Genomic DNA, 23,151 nt, shown 5'->3' with positions numbered 1-23,151 from the left:
CCTCCTGAATCAAAAACACGGGGGTGTGCATAGCCTTCCTTGGTGTTGAAATTTTTGACTTTTCTCTTAATCTCCACATATCTGGTTATAGTGAAATCCACTCATCCAATTTCTTTGTGCGTGTGTGTGTGTGTGTGTGTGTGTGTGTGTGTGCGCGCATGCATGCATGCATGCATAGCCAGACAATAATCTTGAATGACTGCTATTCCTCAGGCACCATTCACCGTATTTTTTTTGAGAAAGGTTCTCTCACTGGCCTGTAACTTGCCAAGCAGGCTAGACTAGCTGGCCTGGCACCTGCTCTTACCTCCCCAGTGCTGGGATTACAAACACAGACTAGCACACTCACTTCTGTATTTTTAGGTGTATGTGGGGATTGACGCCAGGTCTTCAAAGCACTTCGCAAACGAGCCATCTTTTCCAGCCCTGAGCACCCTTTCCGAGATCTCAGAATCCCACCCCAGGCTCTTCTCAGGGCCATCCTTTAATGCTTTCCAATTAATGGATTACAGTTGCCTCTAAAGTGCTCTTCCTCCCTCAGTGTCTGCGATCTTACCCTCCACCACAGATTCTTTACGAGAGTGCTATTTTTAAGACTGAAAATATGATCATGTCTCTTCCTTCTGAGGATTCTTCACTAGTGACTTACAAGGCAGTGCCTACAATCTTCAGTTTATGCAGTGTCTGCTCTGATAGTTCATTAATAGTCCTCTTTCCTCACAATGGAGATTCCCCTCTCATTGTCTGTTAACTTCCCCCACCACAGTAAACTATTTAAGAGAAAAAAAAAAATCTTCAAATCCAACTCCCAGGGCAAGGATATAATCTAGTGTTTGTGCCGGTTAAGTGTGACTTTTCAACTTGACAGAGTCTAGACTCACCGGGATATGGCTTCTGGGCATGCACGCAAGGGATTACCTTGACTTCTGTTAAATGGTATAGGAAGACACACACCTTGGCTGTAGATGGCTTCACTTCCGGGGCAGGGGGTCTTGGACTACGTGAAACACAGGAAGCTTGCTAAATACTAGCAGGCATTCAAATGCTCTCTGCTTTGTGACTGTAGACACGCGATCAGCTGCTTCAAGCTTCTGCTCCCTTCATCTCCCTGCCATGATGGGACTGTACCCTGAACGGCAACGCGACACTAACCTTTTCTCCTCTAAGTGGCCTTTGTCAAGGTATTTTATTACAGTCATAGGGAAAGAAGAAATGAAGGCGGCATCTAAGTACACACAATGAACAAACATGGAGAAGGGTCATTAGTACTTAATTTTAATTAAAATTAACAGTTTAGAAGGACTGGAATAGTGTCTAACATCAACTTCTGAAAAATCACATTTATATAAAAGAAATGAAACAGGCCAGCAGAAATCCAAAAAAAAAGGCGCAGCTTCCGTTATTGCACGTGGATGAAATGTGCTACTTGGGGTAGGATAATACTTAGGCTAGGCCAGAGGAGAAAGCAAAGAGGGCAGACCCCCAGTCTGCATTTATTCTAGAGTTGGAATGCCCCAGTGGCCTTAAGATGTATTTAGTATATCGGACATGTAGATGCTCTTCTCTTTGCAAACGTGGCTGCCATGCATTTTGAGCTACACACATTCTATTTGTTTCAGTCTTGGGGGAGCTCACCGTACAGCTCTCCCCCCCCACACAGTGCAACATGTGCACACAAAAGCCCCCAGTGCTCACACTCACAGACACAACAGGGGAAGTGAGCGTGTTTCTTTTTTCACCTTTATAGGGAACCACACTGTAGCTATCGTCACCTTTTGGAGTACTTCTGATTTTGGTCATTTACATTAGAGCGAGAGAGAAAGTGATACTTGTTGTGAAAGGTACTGACATAATTCCTAGACTGCTACTAATCAATAAAACACAGTTTAAAAAAAAAAGTCCCCGCCATGTTCCATTGAGGCAGCAGTAACTGTATGAAAAGGAAAAAGCCTGTAAACACATAGAAAAGTTCAACTCTGTCTTCTAAACAAATTACAAAATGATTGTTTTTATCCTTGAGTGTTATTTAAAAAAAAAAATGTAAACCTGTGGACTTAATTACCACAAGGACTTGCCCCCCCAAGCCCAGGTTTGACCTTAAAGTTTGGCCTGAGCTAGTTTGGCCTTCAAGTTTTCTCCAAGTTTGTCCATGAACTCAAATGTATTCAAGTAGTCAGAACGTTGTACGCTGGTGGGAGAAACAAAAAAAGAAGGAAATTTAGTTTTTTTTTTCCCTCTGGTCTGATAGGAGGTAATTAAAACCAAATCCTAGCCACGCTACTCACACTTCTAGAAGAAGAGTGATTAATGTTAACCAGCTACAAATCTGTGGGCAATGATTGAGGTTCCTGGGCTGACCATGCTCAGGGCAGCCTGCAGCAAGCCACAGGTGTATACATCCACAGGGCTTCAATTCCAGATAATGTCAATGTGACCGAAACCATCCCACTTCTTATTTTTTTATTCTTAGAAACCACAGAGCCCATCCAGGGCACAGTCATGTGTTTTTACCTACATTCCCATACAGTTTTGTGTTCTTAAAACAGGCTTTAATGCTCTTATTTCCTTCCATCTGTGTCTTAATAAAACAGAAGGCAATGGATTGTCTGGGAGAAGATTGCTAATAAATGCCTACAGAACAGGTTGTAAGACCTCTACACTGCTAAGAGAGTTTCCAATGAACCTTTGAGATTTAAGTACAGAAACATGGACTGAAGGAGTCTATCCCTTTCCTGGGCTACACCACATGGTGACAGATCTCTGAGGCTACACTGGCAGGATGTGGTATTAGTTTATAGTAGAATTTCCTTTTTATTTAAAATTTTATTTTTATACACTTTTAGGTGAAATATAATTGTATCAATTTCCTCCTTCCCTTTCCTCCCTTCAGACACTCCCAAGTCCCCCCACTCTCTAACTGATGGGTTCTTTGTCCCCAATTATTATTGTTACATAATGTGCATATGTATGCACAAATATATAAATACAACCCGATGAGTCCATTTTTGTTGTTTGTGGGTATATGGTTTCAGGGTCCATTTTTGTTGTGTGTATATGGTTTTAGGGCTGACTCCAGAATTTGAGATGAGATGTAGTAACTAGCTTTGACTCTGAGAGAAGATTCTGACTAAAACAGCTAATTTAGCTAGGACACTGGCTCCCAGGTCCTCAGAAAAACCCTGGTGCCACAGGAACACTGGACTATTGGTGCAGATACTTCAAGAATGGACTATGCAGTCCGGGTCGCTCATCTTTATATTTATGCTGTTTCCTTTACTCATTGGTAAGTTAAAGAAAACGAAAGAGTGGAATAACCTAGTCAGCAAGTTCCCTTCATTGTCTACCCTTTCCCTAAAGATTTTTTTTCTGTTATTTATAAGCTGTGTGTGTGTGCGCGCGCGCGCGCGCGCGTGCGCACATGTCAGTGAGGTGCCTATGTTGGAACCCCTGGAGTTGCACTTACAGGCAGTTGTGAGCCACCTCACCTGGGCGCTGGGGACCTGACTCACGTTCTCTGCAAGAGCAGTACGTGTTCTTAAGCACTGAGCCATCACTCCAGCCTCCTCATTTTCTTTAAAAAAAAAAATTAGTTTTATACACAGGAGTTTGACTGGCATGCCACTGTGCCTATGTATTTCTCTGTGATCTATGGCCACTCTCCTGCTACAGGGGCAAATGTGAAGTGGGTGGCTGTAGAAACACTGGACATCTCGCAAAGCTCAGTAGGTTCTCTACCTGCTATCCGAAAACACACAGGTATCGTGCTGATCCCAGAAAAGAGGAACAACTCACATAATTCCAAAGAGGGGTGATGTGACCACAGAGCTCAAGGCATCTCACACTTACTTGGGTAAGCCTTTAATGCAAGCAGCCAAGTCCTTAGTCATAAAGCCAGCCTCGATGGTCTCAATGCAGACTTCTTCCAAAGCCTTCGCAAAGAGGCTGAGCTCGGTGTTGTTATCAAGCTTTGCTCTGTGGGCTAACCCCCGGGACCAGGCAAAAATGGAAGCTACAAAAAGAAAAGGAGACGTCTATATTTTTATCATTCCAGTTACGGGGATTCCAAGTATTTCACTCTTTCCAGAGATGGCGCAGGTTTTTGTCTAGATGACAGGCATCATTAGATGCTATCAACTAGAGACGAGTTTTAGGACAGTTGGAAATATTTTATCTGAAGCCCTGTTAGAGAGATTTATCCCTTTGGCCTTAAGTGACACTTCACTGTTCCAGGGGTAAAGGAAAATGCTTTTGAAAACTCCTCTCTGTAATGTCTACTCTCCAACAAAATAGAAGATCAACCTTATGCATTTTAAAGGACATTAAAATAGCTCCTCATAGCTGGCCATGGTGGCACACACCCATAATCTCAGCCTTTGTGAAGTAGAGGCAGGAGGATTGCTAAAAGTTCTAGGCTAGCCTGTGCTGTATAGAGAAGTTCTAGGCTAGCCTGGGGTACATAGTGAGACCTTGTCTCATCACCCACCACCCAAATAAAACAAAGTGAAACAAACCACAACCCCCAGCACTAATGAATCAGCAACTTGGTGACGATTTCACACAGGAGACTCAAGTATCAAAGGTACGTGTCTCAGTTCCTGTGAGATTGCCTTTGAAGACTTCCCTGGCTAGAAATCAGTCAAGTAGAGCATCTTACCAATGGGGTTGGTGGACGTCTCCTGTCCCTTCTGGTACATGCGGTAGTGACGTGTGACCGTGCCGTGGGCGGCCTCTGCTTCTACCGTCTTACCATCCGGGCAAATCAGCACACTGGTCATCATGCCAAGGGAACCATAACCTGTGAGTGGTAGAGCATGAAGTGTTGGATCCAACTACATGAACAGCATTGATCTAGAGTAAGGGGCTTGACGATGACAGATTATAATAAACCTGGCACAGGTATGTACGACCATCAAGAATGTTTCTGCCCCTCAGAAAACAGGATCCCAGCTTCAAGTGTGAGTCAACCTGTCTGGAAAAGCAACTCTATCCTCTTAGGAGCATCTGCTCTGTGATAGGGGATGACCTATACTTCTGTGGCTTCACACTTTTCCTGCCTATAAAATTGGAGAATAAAAACACCTACCTCACTGAGCTGTTGTGGGATTAGAGGAATATGCACATAATCGTGACTATGTGGTTGCATACCTATATTCCTTAGAACAGAACTTCCTATCAAGTAAGAGCTCACTCCATTGTTCTTATGTGGAGAGCACATTCTTTTCTGGAGAATGAAAGTGAGTTATCTGCTGCCCCCACATGGCTCACCCTTGCTGGGGCGGGGAAGAAAAGGCAGATTAAGAAGAGGATGGGTTGGATGCAGGGACATCCCACTTGCTTTCTCTGTTCAGTTCTCTTGACATTTCTATAGTGTCCTACTCAGAGAACCTGACTCCAACTTTCAAGTCCATGCAAATGCCTTTTCTTTTCATGCATTCTTTACCTGCTTACAAAGTACCTCTGTCATTTCTCTGTTCTCCCATGAGCACCTAATGAAGCTGATGATACAAACATAATAAACAGGTTACAAGCAGGCCACTTTTTTTTTTTTTTGGTCTGACACCAAGATGTCTTTTTTTTATTTTACTCTTTGGTCATACTAATTTTTTTTTATTTACTTGGGGTGTGGGTTTGTGCATGCATGCTCACACATGTACATGTGGAGGTCAGAGGACAACTTTTTAGAGTCGCCTTCTACCGTGTGGATCCTGGGAACTGAACCGCATCACCAGGCTTGGTGGTAGATGCCTTAGCAAGCTGAGCCACAGTTACCAGCCCATATTGTTTTGGTCATCTTTGACTTCAGTGAAATCAATCTTTTCTCTTTTTAACTTGTTATCTCATGCATTTGATGATACAAAACAAACAAACAAAAAAACACCCAAAACTCAAACCAAATTTGAGAGTCACTCAATTTCTCTATCGTCATATCTCATGGTGAGACAAGGTACCCCTAACCACCAAAGGACGGATCCCCAACAGCTGATTATCTGTCAACAGGTCCTAAGCATGCTCCTGAGGAATTGCCATTTCTCTTCCCACCGCCTGTCTGTACCAATCTAAATCTATTCACGCTGATCTAATAAGCAATCTTTATTTTGAAATTGGCAAGCAAGGGTAAATGGAAAGAAAGATGCCTCTGTGTGGGATCAGTAGCTGTGTCCAGTCCCTGTGCTGCCCTGGGGCTTCAGATGCACAGGACTCACCGACCTGCGTTCCACCCAACTGTGGCCTCACGGCTCCTACCCTGTCTGTCTACTCAGACACCAGCTGGCGCCACTGTCACACCGAGCACATCAGCAGCTGTACCTCTCAAGAACAAAAGGGAAGTCTGCTCTGTTGCCTTGTAATCTGACTGGCTCTCTGAGATCCCCCTGATTTATAGGCTCGAGGCAGTGGGGTTCTCAGCCTTCCCAGAGCTTGACACTTGAATGCAGTTCTTCATGTTGTGCTGACCCCCAAGCATAAAATTATCTTTTTTTGTTATTTCATAACTGTAATTTTGCTACTGTTATGGATCGTATTGTAAATATCTGATGTGTGACTCCTTTGGGGTGGAGACCCACATGTTGAAAACTACTGCTCTAGGCAAACACAGGGTATTGTTGTTATCAGGGCTTGTCACGCTTGCTCTAGATGCTTCTTCCTAAGACAAAACAATGATTGTAGGGACTTAGCTCACAGTACTGTACTTGGCTAGCACAGACAAGGTCTTGGTATGGACTTTGTGCACCTTTCCCAGACCTCTTATGACAAGGAATAGTTTTCCCTATCTACCATGGAGTCACGGCAAAGACTGCTCTTTCCTCTGTTCACTCAGTATAAATGTTTGAGATTTTAGAGAGCCAGATGGAGGGTACAGAAAGTTGTATAACCCACATATCTGATACTAAAGCTCTGTTCCGTTGGGCTGGTCTACTGGTTGTCAAACCGATGAGAGAGACTGAGCTTTCACAAGAGCAAAAGCAAACATAATTGACGCTAACACAAACATTCCTCTGAGGAGACTCAGGTTCATGGAGTTCTCTTGTGCAAACCTCACACCAAAGAGCAAATCTGGTACCGAGGAAGTCAGGGAACTGATGTGGACTGATTTGGCCCTCACGCCTGGCACAACCACCCTGGTTCTTGGAATTTCTGTGAACAGCATGGGCTTCGCTCACTTCCTCTGTGTTAGAAGCGAAACGCCACACAACTGTTTTACAGAGCATCAGAACAGCCTTCAAGGCTGGCAGCAGGGGCATGCTCAGGACCCGCTGCCAGATGAATAAGCTCTTGGAGACCCCATCCTTGGTGCCGGGGTCCCTCACTTTACTCCTCCTTCTTGGTTTTCTCTCTACATTCTTCTGGTTGTTTGAGACAGAGCTTCTCTCTGTATTTCTGGCCATCCTTGAACTCGCCGTGTAGACCATTCTGGCTTTGGAACTCAAAAGAAATCCACTTGCCTCTGCCTCCTGAGATTAGGGGTATGCACCACCATGCCTGGCCTCTTTTCACTTTCTCACCGTGAGGAGATAGGGAAATTCAGACTGACTGGAAGCTTCGAAACTTCAAGTAGGGTAAAAGGCTGCGGTGCGTTACCAGTGTAAGGCTGGAGCCAGGAATGTCAAACCACTTTGGAACTTCCTGTGTGACCTTGAACAAAGCCACTTTCCCAGGAGGAGCTGGATTCCCTTACCTGAGAAGAGTGCCTCCAGGCACCCCAAAGTGCTAACATTTCATCACTTGCCAATGGAGGATTAAGAAATTCCCTTACCACACCTGAGAACTCTGTGGAATGACCTCACTGCCAGCAGCCACGAGGGCGCTTCCTCTACCGGGGTCTCTGGCTGTTTACCTTGGGCTACTGAGTCCGACTGCACGTCGCCGTCATAGTTTTTACAGGCCCAGATGAAGCCTCCCTCCGACTTCATAGCTTGGGCTACCATATCATCAATGAGCCTATGCTCATACCAGATCTTCTGAGCTTCAAACTGGGATTTGTACTGCCTAAAACAAACAAACAAACAAACAAACAAAAGAAAGCAAACATAAAACAGAATTAGTTTTATTAGGGATGCCATTTGCAACTCCCAAAAGGGACAGGAAATATTATTGTAGACATAGCCTCAGGACTGTAGCCCTGGGACTGTGTAGATACACAAACTTGGGACTGATAGACATGTGCTTCGATTCCTACCAATCACCTTCTGATGGTGAAGCCTCAAACTGGTCATCTCTAAAAACAATACTCTGTCTTATGAATGAAGGTCTAAGAATTAGGTGAGAAAAACTGATTCTCCCAAGTACTTCTTTATGCCCTACCATTTTTAATATAATGATCAGATTCTGAGATTTAACTTTTTTATATAATTTTATAACTTTATTATATTTTAAAAATATAATAAAGGGGGAATAGACTGTTTCACTGCTTGATATATTTCAGGACTAGGACACACTCTGGATAGTGCCCAGGTCTGGAATAGACGGGCAGTAGGAAGAGTCACCTCAATGCTTCTAAACCCCGCCCCTCCCAACACTTGCTCTAACAGGGAGTTATGCCATGTTATGAGTTGACACATGCATGCCTTTTGTGTGGATGAGATGAAAACTGTTATATCCTAAGACAATGACAGCTTAATTAAAGCAGACCTTTCAATCGTAGCAAAGGTCTTTAGAAAAGAAACAAACTGGGTCTGCCTCAGAAACTCACACTTTTGAAACATCAGTACTTTATAACATAAGTGGGCTACTTCCGTTCTAACATTAAACAACCTTTCCCTTACCAAAAAAGAAATGTGTGCCCCTGATTTAAGAGCACATTTATCTTCTAAGGGCACCTCAGAGGGGTTTCCTTCCAGTCCCGCTAAACTCAGATTTGCCATTGCCTAAGGTAAGGATCGGTGACGGTGCTCTCTCGGTTTGTCCCAGGGGCCACACCCTAGATGCCAGCCTACTTGAAAAACAGAAGGAGGAACAGAAGAGCTGTAGTTACTTGTCATAGATCTCCTGAAAGATGTCTTTGAAGCGTCCATCATACTTCTTCAGAATAGTGTTTTTGGTGCTTAGATACAAAGGCCAGCCCTTGGACAGAGCCATTTGGAAGGAACTGTGTGCAAAGTCTTCAATTGACTTGTCCTGGTTGTACATGCCCATGGCAACACCGCCGCCTTCTGTGGAGAGGAAACCACCAAGAACACAGCGAAGAAAGGTAAGGGTGGTGCTATCTGTAGCAGGGCTAAAATGACGCACAATACCCAAGGACCAATCTCTCAGCAGCCATGACTGGGCCAGCACTGCGAAATTCCCGGTGAACTTCCAACCTGAACAGGCAGGCTATGGCACAGGCACAGAGGGGAAGCATTTGTGCTGGTATTCTGGGAAGGGCAACAGCAGTAAGAAAATCATATGGTCTTTAAGACCCTGAAGATGGTAGGCATGGAGGCGCACATCTTTAATCCCAGCTCTTGGGAGTCAGAGGCAGGCAGATCTCTGTGAGTTTGAGGCCAGCGTGGGCTACAGAGTAAATTCCAGGATAGACAGGGCTACACAGTGAGACTCTGACTCAAAAAAAAAAAAAAAAAGGGGGTGGGGGGGGCGGGGGAGAGGGCAAGTAAATTGGAACTCTTTACACATTTTAACAATTTCCAACATGTATTTTATTTTTTAACTGTGCATATATGATATCTATGTTTTTGTGTGTGCGTATGTGAATGTGGTGTGTGTGTATGTGAATGTGGTGTGTGTGTGTGTGTCTGTGTGTCTGTGTGTGTCTGTGTGTGTGAATGTGGTGCTTGTGTGCCATGGAGGCCAGAAGACAAATTCTGGTGGAAGTCTTTGTCTTCTGCTGCTGCAGGCTGGACCTCTTCTGTTGCTGCAGGCTGGACCTCTTCTGTTGCTCATTGCTGTATACGTCAGATTAACTAGCTCATGAGCTTCCAGAGTCCCTGGTCTCTGCTTCTCATCTCCCTGGAGGGGCACTGGGGTTACAGACGTTTGCTCCTGTGACTGGCTTTCTATGTGCCTTCTGAAGATTTGAACTCAGGTGTGTGCAGCAAGTCCTTTACCCCGTGAGTCAGTCACCCTGCCAGTTCCCAGGGTGCATTTTAAACTTAGGTATACTCGATCTTCAGATACAGAGAAAGATCTGCATTTGGACTGCGGGGTAAAAAATCTTCTCATTTCCTGGGGGACACTGAACACACCTACAGTAACTGGTGGAAACACTGAGGCTATGTGTCATCAGCAGTGCCTCACGGCTCTTATTAACTGACCTCTGTTATTACTGAAAGTCAGAACCTGAATCCATGCCAAGACCCCAGGCTGACTTGGCTGAGAACGTGAAAAACACTAAAACCCGCAGAACTCGATTCTATCAAAACAATATTGCCTAGAGAAGGCAAGGCAAAGAGAAGGCATGGGAGCGCCATGTGGATGCTTTCATTTGTGGACAGTTTCCCCTAATGAGCCTTTGAGATAAATCTCTGTGTGTGTGTGGGTGTGGTGAGTGTGTGCGCGTGCGCTAGACTGTGTGCACATGTGTGTTCATGTCCGTGCACACCACTATGTGTGGAGGTCAGGACAACTCAGGGTGTTGGTCTTCCACCTTGTTTAAGGTGGGGTCTCTTGTTGCTAACTGCTGCAGAGCACGGGGAGGCAGCCTGTGAACTTGCAGGGGTTCTTTCTCCTGTCCTGTCTCACTTCTTGTCCCAGAGCACTGGGGTTACAGACATACACCTGTCCTTGGCTTTGATGGGCGTTCTGGGGATTCAAACTCAGGTCCTAACATTTGTGTGGCCGGTGCTTTACCCAAAAAACCGTATCCCACCCCACCCCCCCAATGCACTTTTTTTTTGGCTTTACACTCAGCTCTCAATTTCAAAAGAGACTTGAAGTGTTTACAAAGCTATTTTTTTGTTGTCATTACGGATTCCCAAAAAGGCAAAAAAGAAAATAATTTAGCAAATAACGAAAGCAATTCTAAGCAGAATTCTGAGCCTGACAGGGCAGGCACAAGGGTACCACCGGGCAGGAGATCTGAGCGCTCAACTTCAACAATTCACCAACACTGTGATGACTGACCCAGTTCCCTCTAAGGAAAATGCATACTTATACCCTGGGCGTTGTCTCTGCATTTTCACCTAAGCGGTCAGGCCCCCCCCCCCCTCCGTGTCTAGATGTGCCATGGGAAAACATGGAAGTAACCAACCACTTTTCTATTGTGGACTTCGATGGTCCTCAGAAACGCTGTAGACTCGGGTGGCCTTTTAAGGCAGTTTTTGCAAAACAGTAACGAGGCCGCTGAAGGCCCCCTGTTAAGATGGAATGCAGCTTGGAGGGACTGCACATACCTTCGAAGTTATGCACCATGTACGTCACCTTCTGAGTTCCATCTTTTGGTGTGTAGGTCATCTCTACTTTTCCAGGCCCGGGGACAACAAAATCAGTTGCTCTGTACTGTGTGAAGAGGGAAAAACACGTATGAGGAAAAGCGCCCCATCAGGAATTGTTAAGGAGTTGGAAAAATAGATTAGATAGCCCAACACAGCAGTGTAACTCGACGCGCTTTGGTTTCAAGAGATAGGGTTACCAGGGGTCCAGGGAGTCCCACCAGTTAGTGATAGTGCATGTCGAAGAGCAGCGAATCTTCACCAGGAGCCCACCACATACACAGTGATTTTACGAGCATCAATTCAGAGAGGCCAGAGACTAACGTAAAGTTCTGTCTTAGCTTTGCGCCTGTTGCTGCGATCAAATACCCCGATAAAAGCAATTTAGGGAGAAAGGGTTTATTTCAGCTCAGTCCCAGGGTCTAGTCCCCCACAGTAGGGAAGTCACACAACAGAAGCCGGCCATATCACACATAATCTGGAAGGGGGAGTAATGAATGCATGCATGCTTATACTTAGCCTGCTCTCTCATTCAGTCCAAGGCCCAGTGTGGGAAAATGGTGCCACCCACATTCAGGGAGGACCTTCCCACTTAAACTAACTGGGTTAAGCCGGGCGGTGGTGGCGCACGCCTTTAATCCCAGCACTTGGGAGGCAGAGCCAGGCGGATCTCTGTGAGTTCGAGGCCAGCCTGGGCTACCAAGTGAGTTCCAGGAAGGGCGCAAAGCTACACAGAGAAACCCTGTCTCAAAAAAACCAAAAAAACAAAAAAACAAAAAAAACCTATCTGGGTTAAAAAAAAAAAATCCCTCACTGCCAAGCTCAATGGAATCTAGACATTTCCTTATTGCAACTCCTTTCTCAGGCGATTCTAGACTGTGTTAAACTGACTATCACACTATCCCTCACAGACATTTTCGTTCACGGAGCTCACAGCCACGTAAAGACAAATACAGGAGAGAGCTACTGAAGACGTTTTGAGCGTCAGAAGTGGGGGAAAATGAGACCATGGAGAAAGATGATCTTGGCCATGGTCTGAAGGGAAGGCTGGAGGGGGGAGACACCAACACCACCAGCTCTGGTGCTGGTGATGTCAACAGAGTCTGTGCTGTGTCCTGATTCTAAGCTAGAAGTCCAGTGCTGAGCAAATCTCATTCTGACAACGGTTTTTCCAGAAGGGACTGGGGAAAGAGAACACCAGGTCAAATGGCCCGGCAGGTGACCCGCTGTCAGATTTTCAGGGCTTTGTCGCTGAGGTGATTGTTATACTAACAGCCCTACAGCCACAAAAAGCATTCATTCTGGAAGCAGCCATGGCAGACTGAAGGCCCCAGGTGAAGGCTGTTCAAAGGCCAGGTACTTCCCAGACGGGTACCTAGCACGTACCAGACACCCACAAGTCATTGCTGCGTGGGGTCTTTTTCAGTGATCTGTTTTATCCAGTGACTACCATCCGGCACCAGCGGGTGCCAGCCACACCTGTTGCTTTACAGTAATCTTAGCCACAGTGTGTAAAGAGCAGTCAGATAACAGAAAAGATTAAACACTTCTGTCGTAGAAAGTACTTTACTATGGTAATTGAGGCATTGATGTGCCCTAAAATACTTTGTTCAGATCTATAAACATTTAACAGTGAGTCAGCACGCTGTTTCCAAAAAGAAAAAAAGATAATCTATTCTTCAAAATAACCGGATACCACAAATATTAAGCAACCAAAAGACCAAACAAAAGAAAATTACTGACTAGGCAGTATGCTAAACAAGGGAATCTGTACTTCTGCCATTTAGATTCCCTCGCTCAGGCCTCCGGGAGACATCTGTGAAGGGCTGGCCAGGATGAAGAAATATCAGGAGCCACAGTGTGAAACAAAAGCCACATGACGCGTCAAGGACCAAGCTGGTGACCCTGTCCCAGGAGCACAGGGACAGCTGTGGCCACACTATTTTCAGGATTGACTCCATGGAAACCTCCAGAAGCCGGCATTACAGATTTCCATTTGTTAAGGTGCATTTCGATAGATATTTCTATTCAAACCCAAAACTTCAATTTCAACCGACTTTGGAATTGGTGTCATTGCCAACTTTTCTGCTTAATTCCCCAATAAAACTCTTTATACAAGTACAGAAATGACATCTGTTTTCCAAGCAGTCCAGAACACCCTGATGAGACTGATTTCAACTATTGGGTGAATTTCCCTTTATCCACAAGTGATCAGTTTTAATGTTTGGTAGTTCTTTTTTTTTTTTTTTTAAACCTTTGGTTTTCCAAGACAGGGTTTCTCTGTGGTAGCCCTGGCTATCCTGGAACTCACTATGTAGACCAGGCTGGCCTCGAACATGGAGCTCTGCCTGCCTCTGCCTCCCACATGCTGTATTAGAGGTGCTGGACATCACTACCCAGCACTGTTTGGTAGTTCCTAATGTGGCTGCTCATTAGGGTCAGCTGGGTTTTTTTTAAAAAAAACCCTGATCCTCACAAAATTCAGATTTCAACTGCTCTAGGATGGGACTCGGATACTGGAAGTGAAATAAAACAAAACAAAAAACAAAACAAAACAAAACAAAAAAGCCCAAAAAAACAAAACAAAGAAGCAATGAAATAAAACCATCGGCGGCACCACCATCAACAGCAAAATCTCATGGAGGGATCCCACTGTGCAGCCAGCATTGAAAAGCACTGGTCTGAGCGCATGGTATTACCAATGCAAAAAAAAAAAAAAAAAAAAACCAAAAAACCAATAGTGTCATATGGAATAACATAACAAAAGGATAAAGATATGTTTGGGGAAAAAAGTGTTAAGATGAGTGCTTATTTGAAAGTTTATCTGTATTTTTACCCTTTCCTAACCAGTTATATGTAAATACACAGCTTATGCATAATGTATGTTTGACCCCTCCTCAGGGCAGAGAAACCCAAAGAACAAAGCAGAGAAATCGGAGCTGCAGATCCACAAAAAATAAACATGAAAAGAAAAACATCCAACTGTGCTCAAACGACTTACTTGGTCTCCATAAGCATGGCGACCGATGATGATGGGTTTTACCCAGCCTGTCACCAGCCGGGGGATGTTTTTGCAGATAATGGCTTCCCTGAAGACAGTGCCACCAAGAATGTTCCGGATAGTGCCGTTCGGCGATTTCCACATTTGTTTCAACTTGAACTCCTCAACCCTCTTCTCATCAGGGGTGATGGTGGCACACTTGACACCAACATTGTACTTCTTGATGGCTTCTGCAGCATCCTTGGTGACCTGGTCATTGGTGGCGTCGCGATTCTCTATGCCTAGGTCATAGCTTGGAGAGGGAGAGATGTCAGCTTAGCCTCGGAGGTAAACTGATAGGCTGTAACCTGCCCGCAGAGCTCGCTGGGCCAAAGTGAAGACACACCCCCCTGCCCCCAAACACATCTACATAGGTCAAGTTTTAGCATCAATACAGCCTAAACAAAAGACGGGTGCCTGTATAAAAAAAAGGGGTGAAGACACACGAAGAGGCTGGGCCCTGCTTCCCGGAACTGCAGTGGGAAGTTGTCTGTCAGGAAAGCAACAAACTCTGCCTCCTGCTTTTCACCATATAAGGGCAGCAACAGCACACAGGCAACCCTTGGCCTGGTTTCTCTCCATACAATTATTATACAAGCTAAACCCAAGTACAACCTTATTTTCCCATAGTAAGCTTTATACTTTATCAATAAAGAGGTGGCGAGGTAAAAGGATTTTTGTTGTTGCTGTATTTTTGGCGTTGAAGTGGTGGGAAGGTTAGCTCTGTCGATCAGTGCCAAAAGAGCTGAGAACTCTTTTTGTTGAAGCCAGTTAATCATAGGTGAACCTTCCCCTACTTCTTGAGAAAGTCTCTTTGTTCTGGAAACAAGCCTGTGGTTTATTGGATAAGCAACGGAATCCACCAACCAGCTTGTCTACACTGTATTTAGTACTAGCTCCTACAGTGCAGACCATTCACAGAGGAATGAATGCTGCCTGTCCACGGGGCACAGAAAATAATCATAAAGCTTAAGTATGTAATGGTTTGTTGAAAGTAACACAAGCTGGGCAGTGGTGGCGCACGCCTTTAATCCCAGCACTTGGGAAGCAGAGTTGGGGGATCTCTGGGTTTGAGGACAGCCTGGTCTACAGAATCAGCTCCAGGACAGGCAGGGCTGTTACATGGAGAAAAGCCTGTCTTGAAAAAGCCAAAAAAAAAAAAAAAACCAAAACAAAAGTAAATAAACAAAATCATTAAGTGATTTATTTTGTTCTCTATGGCCTTACAGAAAAAGTTTCATTTCTGAAAACTAGCTAGTAAGCAAGCTGTTTTTCTCTTCTCCATGCTTGTATTTTCCTTTCTTGAGCTAGTCCAACTGCTGATACAAACACAGATAGTTATTTGATATGCTTCCAAACAAAAATATTTTCTGCTTAGGCCTTAGCCAATTCATATACACATAACACAACCATGCACTTTCTTATCTTTTTTTTTTTTTTTTTTTTTGCCTAGGAAATGCTGAATATCTATAAATACCCAACCCCAAATCACAGAAAATGTGGACAGTATTTTTCATATTATAGGAGCCATTTTTCAGGAGAATCTATCCACAAAGGGGTAGGTTTTTTTCCTTTTTCTGCCTTGTTTTAATATTTCCAGGAGAAAAGAAATAAATGATCCAGACCACTGTGTTGTCTCTATTAAAAAATGAAAAACAACAATAAAACCCTAATTACCCCATACCTCTTACCCACCATAATAACCAGTTGATCATAATAACTGGGGAACTATTTAAAATCTGTTGGAGTCTTTAAGAGCCTGTAGTCATGGACTCCTTTCTTTCTAGGCACAAGTGCCCTGCTCCCCCACTACTTTTCTTGAGACAAGCTCTCACACTGTAGTCTAGGCTAACTTGGAACTCACAGCAGCCCTTTGGCGTCAGCCTTCCAGGAGCTGGGGTTACAGGCATGAGCCACAGGACTCCTCTTTAACATGCCGGATGCAGGCTGGGGAGAGTTCAGTCACTAAAGTGCCTGTCTTGCAAGCATGAGGACCCAGGTTCAATCCCTGGAACCCACCTTCAAAGACAAAAAAGGGATAGGCATGAAAAAAGCCAAGACTCGAGCATGCATGTGTAATCTCAGAGCAAGGGGTATTCCCTGGGGCTTGCTGGCTTGAGTTTACGAGGTGGGTTCCAAGCCAGTAAAAGGCTTGCCTCAAAAAAAAACAAAAAACAAAAAACAAAAAACAAAAAAAACCAAAAAACAAAAAAACCCAAGGTTGTCCTTTGGCCTATATGCACAGCTATGTGCATATGTGTGTGCATGTACACACACAACACACACACACACACACACACACACACACACACACACACACACACAGAAAGAGAGAGAGAGACAGAGACAGAGACAGAGATGCATAAGTAAATTTTGCCCCAGACTAAGTCTCTAAGCATTTAGCTGGGTGTGTTGTGTTGGCTCATGGGCTCCAGGTCAGCTTGGTCTACATAGTAATTTCTAGGCTAACCAGGGTTACACGGTGAGACTCCGTCTCAAAACAACAATAACTAGCAAAACAAAACAAAAACAAAAAGAAGGTCTGGGGAGATGGCTCAACAGGTAAGGGCACTTGCTGCTCTTCCAGAGGACCTGAGTGGGTTTGGTGTCAGAACCTAGGGCTCCAGTTCAAGCGAGCTGATGCCTTCTGGCCTCTGCAGGCACCAGGCATGCACATGGTACACATACACACATGCAGGCCAAATAGTCATATACCTAAAATTTGAAAACAACAACAACCCCCCACTCACACAAACAAAAGAAAAAAAAAGCCCATAAGTTTACCTACTGCCACGCAAAGTTCTGAATGGGAAAGTTTCTAAAATGTTTCTTTTAATTTATTTGGAAGCTCTCTCTCTCTCTCTTTCTGAGTGTGTGTGTGTGTGTGTGTGTGTATCCTTTTCTATATGTTTGGGGACCTTCAACAACTGCAGTGCTGATCTTATTTTGGTTGCAATACAGACAGTACCAGCAGCTTTGGCTTACACAATCAAAAGGTAGCTAATGACATAATGTGAACTAAACATCTGCACCCAACTAAGCAACAGGACATGTACTGAGTAATTCTGGGTCAAGGCAAAGACAGACACCAATAGTTTGCTTTGGATGTATTGCTCAATATTATACCACGCCAGCCTTTGACCACTTCACCCTTTTAAAAAATTGTCTCTATGTAGTCCAAATGTACAAAAGGGCAAAGAGCAAGTGGAGCAGGAGTTGGTAGCGCACGCCTTTAACCCCAGCGCTCTGAGGCAGAGGCAGGTGGATCTCTGAGATTGAAGCCAGCCTGGTCTACAGAGCGAGATCCAGGACAGCCAGGGCTACATGGAGAAACCCTGTCTCAACAAAAACAAACACCAACCAACCAACAAGTGGGAGAGAGAAAACACCAGGAAAAAAGAAGAGCATAAATAACATGCTTCCTAATTTCCAAATCTATCTGTCTCTCAACACAACAAACACAGGGCGGACGGTCACTGAGACTTAGGGACGCTCTGGAAGCGGGGTGGGCACTATGGTGAGTACCTGCATGGAGAAGACAGAAGAAGCAGACGGGAAGAAAGCCCCAGCCACTGACTCGGTAGACTGACGGAAGACCCAGCTGGAAAGGACAAAAGTGAGTTCTCTACATTTAGCTCACTCTTTCTTATTGTTCTCTTTTTTTTTCTTTCCACAAATAATATTTGTGCTACTCTAAACTGCCGATTTAATAAGACGTTCAACAGGAAAAAGAGTTAGAAATGCCTCAAAACTCACCACTTTTCCTTTATCATTCTTAACTGTGAACTCACGGCAAGCCCACGTTTTCTAACGGCATGTTGAAACAGAGGATTCCCTGAGGGCTGGCGAGAGCCGGCTCATTGGTAAAGGTTCTCGCTTCTAAGTCTGACAAGTTTGATACTTGGGAGTGCACATGGTAGGAGAGAATCCATTCTGTCCTGACCTCCACATGCACGCTGTGTGCACATGCATGCTGTAACACATGCATGCTGTGACACGCACACACAAAATTGTAAACAAAGATCCCTCAAAGTAAGATTCACTTGTATATATTTAAGCTAAAATGTAAGCATGGGCGAGGTATTGTGGTATATGACTTTTCCCCTAGCATCTGGCAAACAGAGGCAGGAGGACTGCTGTTGAGTTCAATCTGGGCTCTGTAGCAAGTCTCTATGTCGTAAAGAAAACCAAAACATCCAAACCAACCAACAACAACAAAAATCTTAAAAGCTTTAATCATGAAGCACAGCTATTATGCATGTAAAAAAATGTCAGGTACACTCTCAAAGAATTATGTTTCTGAGTTTGCTAGCTACACAGATGAGCAATTCATTTACCTGTGCAGGTCCAGTTCCACATAGGGAAGAATGAGTTTCTCTTTAATCAACTCCCAAATGATGCGTGTCATTTCATCTCCTTGCATCTCCACCACAGAACCACCATGGATTTTTTTGGACATTTTTATTTCAATAACTCTTAAAAAAAAAGATATGTGCATTGTCACGTCATAAAGTAGAAATGAAGTATCAATGATTTGGTGACTATTTAAAAAGAACAATTTATAATAGCACAGTTCTACAGCTAACAATTACATTTGGCAGTGGTAAAACTGAGAGCTTCTCTGTGTAGGACACCATGCTACAATGCTTATGTGTGGCTTCTGACTCAGCACTGTAAGACAACACTGTTAAGAAATTATTTTCTAACTTGAGGGACAAATAGCTTTGCCAAGGCCATCTGGCTAGAGTGTGGGGGAACCTGACCCTGAAATATGCCCTTAATAATGTAATCATTATTCTCAACCATTGGTTGTCCCACAAGAGCAGATCTGTTATTGTATATCCAACTGGTTCTTAGGACCCATATTCAGGAGGAACTCCAATAGTGAATAATGAAGAATTCTTTATAGAATTAGGCTTTCCTATTGATAGTGCAGATATTGGCAATGTGGGGCTATATTACAAAAGTGATTTCTCATATAGAAACATCAGGATACAGAAAGGTCCCTGCCGAGCACTCAGGCTTATCTGAGTCATGTTCCTTGGTATCTCAAATCCTGTACTGCTCCTCAGGGACAAGAGCAGCTGTCTGTAGGATGGGACACCATATTGCTCTTAGAAGACATATCACTTCAAAAAGTATCTGGTTCCAATAAAGGGCAAAAGTGGACTGTTTGGAAAAAGAGAAACTTCGAGGCTTTAGAGAACACTGCTCTTGCTGCTCAGGAGGCAAAGGGGTCCAGAGCCCTCTGAAAGTATCTGTTCCTTCTAAAGACACTGTTGTGTAACAGTTTCCTCTCAGATTGAAACATTCCATCCTACACCAAGCTCTTTAAACAGGCAGGTAAACAACTCAAACTAGCTCCGAGATGTCCCTGAAACTGACAAGACTCACTCCTTCCCTGAAACTGACAAGACTCACTACGACCCTCTCAATCAGGGTAAACAGTAAAAGATGAGACTCTCAAACAAGGGAAGCCAGGCTTTAAAGAAGACTCTCGACCAGAACAGTTTCCTGGGAAGAGGTTTAGACCAACTGAGCCACTTGGAAAGGACACTCTCCAACCAGTTGAGCTGCCTGCCGGCTGTGCAGTGTGCTCCAGGTTCCCAGCTTTTGTGAGCAGTCACCCATACTAGGGTGGGCTTTGGTGATGCAGCTGTCCTTGGGTCATTTCTGGTCCTGTATGTAACCCCTCACACATATTCCTGTAACCCCACTGGTTCACCAAGCTGGGCTTTGGGGTATCCCTGTTCGGTCTGTTGTGGGGTCTCTATCTGAGGTATGTGGACATGTGTCGCATCTCCCCAGGAAAAAGTTTTGTCACACAACAGACACTATAATGGGGTCTTTCTTTCCAGAAATACAATTGTAGATTTTTCTCATTTATAGCTAAGAACCAGGAAAGTCAGAAGACTTTAAAGCAATTGCTAGATAACAACCTAAAACTGTCTTTAAAAGTATAGCTTAACTAATTGGACCCTTAAGATTAAAAAAAAAAAAAGTAATGATTACTAGACAGTGGGTCTCAGCTCCTCACAAGAAGCCAGGAATATTTTCCCAATTCTCCAGTCCCATTTTTACTTCTTAGGTCTGCAATTCTGGAATCCTATTTCTAGTATTGAGATGACACGCTTAGTCCATTACCAGAGAAGTTTCTGGAAGGCAATTAGAAGCAATCAACAAACTAGTGTGGGAGAACCAATACTACCCATCGGATATAACGTAAAGATTAACTTACAGTAGAGCGCAAAGCCCATAATTAACTCCATTTTCTCCACGACCGTGCTTTAAAGCCAAAGTCAAGATGAGATAGCACACTTATCTCAGTTTTGATACCACCTTTTCATGGCCATGTTCCTAGCACAGCATTACACAACAGTTATGACTGGGCTATTTTCCCGTGATGGCAAATACAGCTAATAAAAGATCACAATGCCTGGAATGTCTGTAATTTTTGTTTTGGTTTGTTATTTCCTTCTTGGTGAATGTGCACTCTGCCATAATCTTCCTGTATCTCAGAAGACACTAATGATATATTTCAGATTTCCCTGCCTTTGTTCATTTTTTTTTTGTTGTTGTTGCACCTGTTAACTAAAAAAGTGAAGCTGTACCATGCACTTTGGGATTTGCTTTCCATGGGACATGGGCTTTAGGTATCCCTGGATTCCCTGCATCCTTGGGTCTCACATTTTCTGAATTCACCCAACCCCAACTTTCAGAGAAGAGTGTGATCCAAAGCCCATCAGCCACCAGCTCATTTACATAGTCTGAAGATAGATGAATTCCAATTCATCTCGTGCAGTCCCCAAAAGAATAAACATAATAACAACAACAGACTAGTTGAAGCAACAGGAGCCCTTTGCCATACCTAATTTTATTTCCATAAATCTCAAGCTTCTATCTTTTTTTTTTTTTTTTTTGGTTTTTCGAGACAGGGTTTCTCTGTGTAGCTTTGTGCCTTTCCTGGAGCTCACTTGGTAGCCCAGGCTGGCCTCGAACTCACAGAGATCTGCCTGGCTCTGCCTCCCGAGTGCTGGGATTAAAGGCGTGCGCCACCAACGCCCGGCCATCAAACTTCTATCTTGAGCCATTTTTTTTTTTTTCCAGCTGAGTTCAAGTTGCAAAACACTCGAGGACACTCAGGAAGCAGTTGCAGTATACTGTTGGAAAATCCCTGCCTCCCTCTTTTGCAGAACCTACACTTGTACCCACGCCCAATGAACTGTACAGTGTGGCCACACGAAGGAGAGCGGGATGAACGGCCCAATTGCTAATTCTCACCTTGATGGTGAATGGACTTCCAGTTATAACAAGGCCTCTCAATTTTGCTGACTCAAACAACTGTAGTTTCAATTTATCTCCTAAAACAAAACAAAGTCGGGAATAGAAAGTCTTAACATACAAACACCCCTGCCAGGAGGATTTAGTTGGTTTTAATACCAGCCTGACAGCCCAGTTTATCTGGTTTAAAGTACAGTGCTGAGTGTATCTGGAGGGGCAAAGGGCAGTTTATTTGCACAGGAGCCTTCCAAATAAAGGTCGAAAGACTACAAATATCCGTGCGTGCACACGAAGGAGGGTGAGGCCCAGGGCGAGTCCCTGCTCTTGGCTTTTTGCGGATCTCTGGTTTGTTCGACCGAGATCTCGGTGACACTGTGAGCCAGCAGATATCCTTGTGGGCATTGTGCAAGAGGTCTAAAACTGAAATTGACTCTGTTCCTCCTTCCAGATCCCCACGCCTGTCCCATCCCTCAGCGGTGCCAGGACCTTTAATACCAGGTCCACCCAGCTGGCTGCAGAATAACTCCTCCAGAACTCGAATCTAGAAGGAGCAGGCAAGAAGGTGGGAAGGGTCCCTCTCCCAATCCTCACGGCGCCCCCAAGTGGCTCCAGATTGAAGCTGGAGGCCCGCCCACCCCCCTTCACCCCCTCCCTCACCTACCCTCTTGAACTCTCACGACTCCGGCCTCAAGGCAGGTCCCACCCCACCGAACCTTGAAGGAGTGCTCAGTACACGCCTATAGTTCCCGGCTCACACCCTTTCTGCAACCGGTTCCCTGCGGTCGCATATTTTCTTCCTCTTACACCCAAGGCTCACGAGTTCTGTGCGTCCACCCCTCAGCTAGATTCTCCTCCGCGGCTGCAGATCTGCTTTGGCACTTGTCACTGCATGTAACGTCCTCGCCGCCCAGATCTTACGATCCCACCCTCGGGAGCTCCCTTCTACACAGAACTCCGCTACCCCCACTTCCCTCCTCTAAACCCAAACTCTGGAAGTGCCCCCTCGGTGCACCAGGGCCTTTCCACCTGAGTTCATCTCTGCACAGCCAAGATCTGAGTTTTCTTCCTTTTCTTCTCACTCCAAGGCTACTACGGAATAGCCTAACAGGGAGGGGCGTCGGCTGCCGCTCCTAGCCTGGGAGCACCAAGCAGGGAGGGGAAGGAGCGCCCGCTGGCAGCCCGGGGCGCCCCAGCTACTCACCGGCTCACACCCGGTGCGCACACAGACTGTCCCAACCCAGCCGCTGCTGGCTCAGCATCCGCCACCAATCTTCGGTACCGACGACCGGGGGGCAGGGTCAAGGCTTTTTAACTCTTCCCGGCTTTGTCTCCTCCCAGGCCCCACCCCCTCAGCCCACCTCCCGCCGCCCCGCCCCCTCTGCGACGCCATTGGCCGCGCGCGCTGCCTTTCTGGGGTGGGCGGGCCGCAGGGTGAGAGCCCCGGCTAGGATGCAATCCAGCCTC

The 23,151-nt window shown here is 45.0% G+C and overlaps 1 protein-coding gene across 2 annotated transcripts; it reads right to left on the bottom strand.

Annotated features, from left to right (window-relative positions):
* Positions 1-1,254: 1,254 nt before the first annotated feature.
* Idh1 (isocitrate dehydrogenase (NADP(+)) 1) lies at positions 1,255-23,043 on the bottom strand. Of its 2 annotated transcripts, XM_028886708.2 has the most exons (10): positions 22,889-23,012; positions 21,688-21,767; positions 18,744-18,881; positions 14,368-14,659; positions 11,328-11,433; positions 8,972-9,149; positions 7,835-7,986; positions 4,655-4,795; positions 3,847-4,009; positions 1,255-2,188 (listed from the first exon to the last, which is right to left on the bottom strand). In XM_028886708.2, the coding sequence occupies exons 3-10, from the start codon at positions 18,863-18,865 to the stop codon at positions 2,098-2,100; spliced, it is 1,245 nt and encodes a 414-aa protein (XP_028742541.1). In that variant the 5' UTR covers positions 18,866-18,881; positions 21,688-21,767; positions 22,889-23,012; the 3' UTR covers positions 1,255-2,097. The 2 variants fall into 2 exon arrangements, with proteins under 2 accessions (XP_028742541.1, XP_028742540.1); XM_028886707.1 differs by lacking the exon at positions 21,688-21,767 and having other exon boundaries at positions 1,260-2,188; positions 22,889-23,043.
* Positions 23,044-23,151: the final 108 nt, after the last annotated feature.

Source organism: Peromyscus leucopus, chromosome 13 (assembly GCF_004664715.2).
Source record: "Peromyscus leucopus breed LL Stock chromosome 13, UCI_PerLeu_2.1, whole genome shotgun sequence".
NCBI lineage: Eukaryota > Metazoa > Chordata > Mammalia > Rodentia > Cricetidae > Peromyscus > Peromyscus leucopus.
This window is presented reverse-complemented; position numbering and strand designations above follow the sequence as displayed.

Coding starts and splice junctions, on each gene's coding strand:
- Idh1 (XM_028886707.1), bottom strand. CDS start 18,865: ATGTCCAAAAAAATCCATGGTGGTTCTGTGGTGGAGATGCAAGGAGAT. Junction 7,987..8,971: donor TTTCAGGAGATCTATGACAA/GTAACTACAGCT, acceptor TGTTTGTTTTAG/GCAGTACAAATCCCAGTTTG. Junction 4,796..7,834: donor GTCGGACTCAGTAGCCCAAG/GTAAACAGCCAG, acceptor TACCACTCACAG/GTTATGGTTCCCTTGGCATG.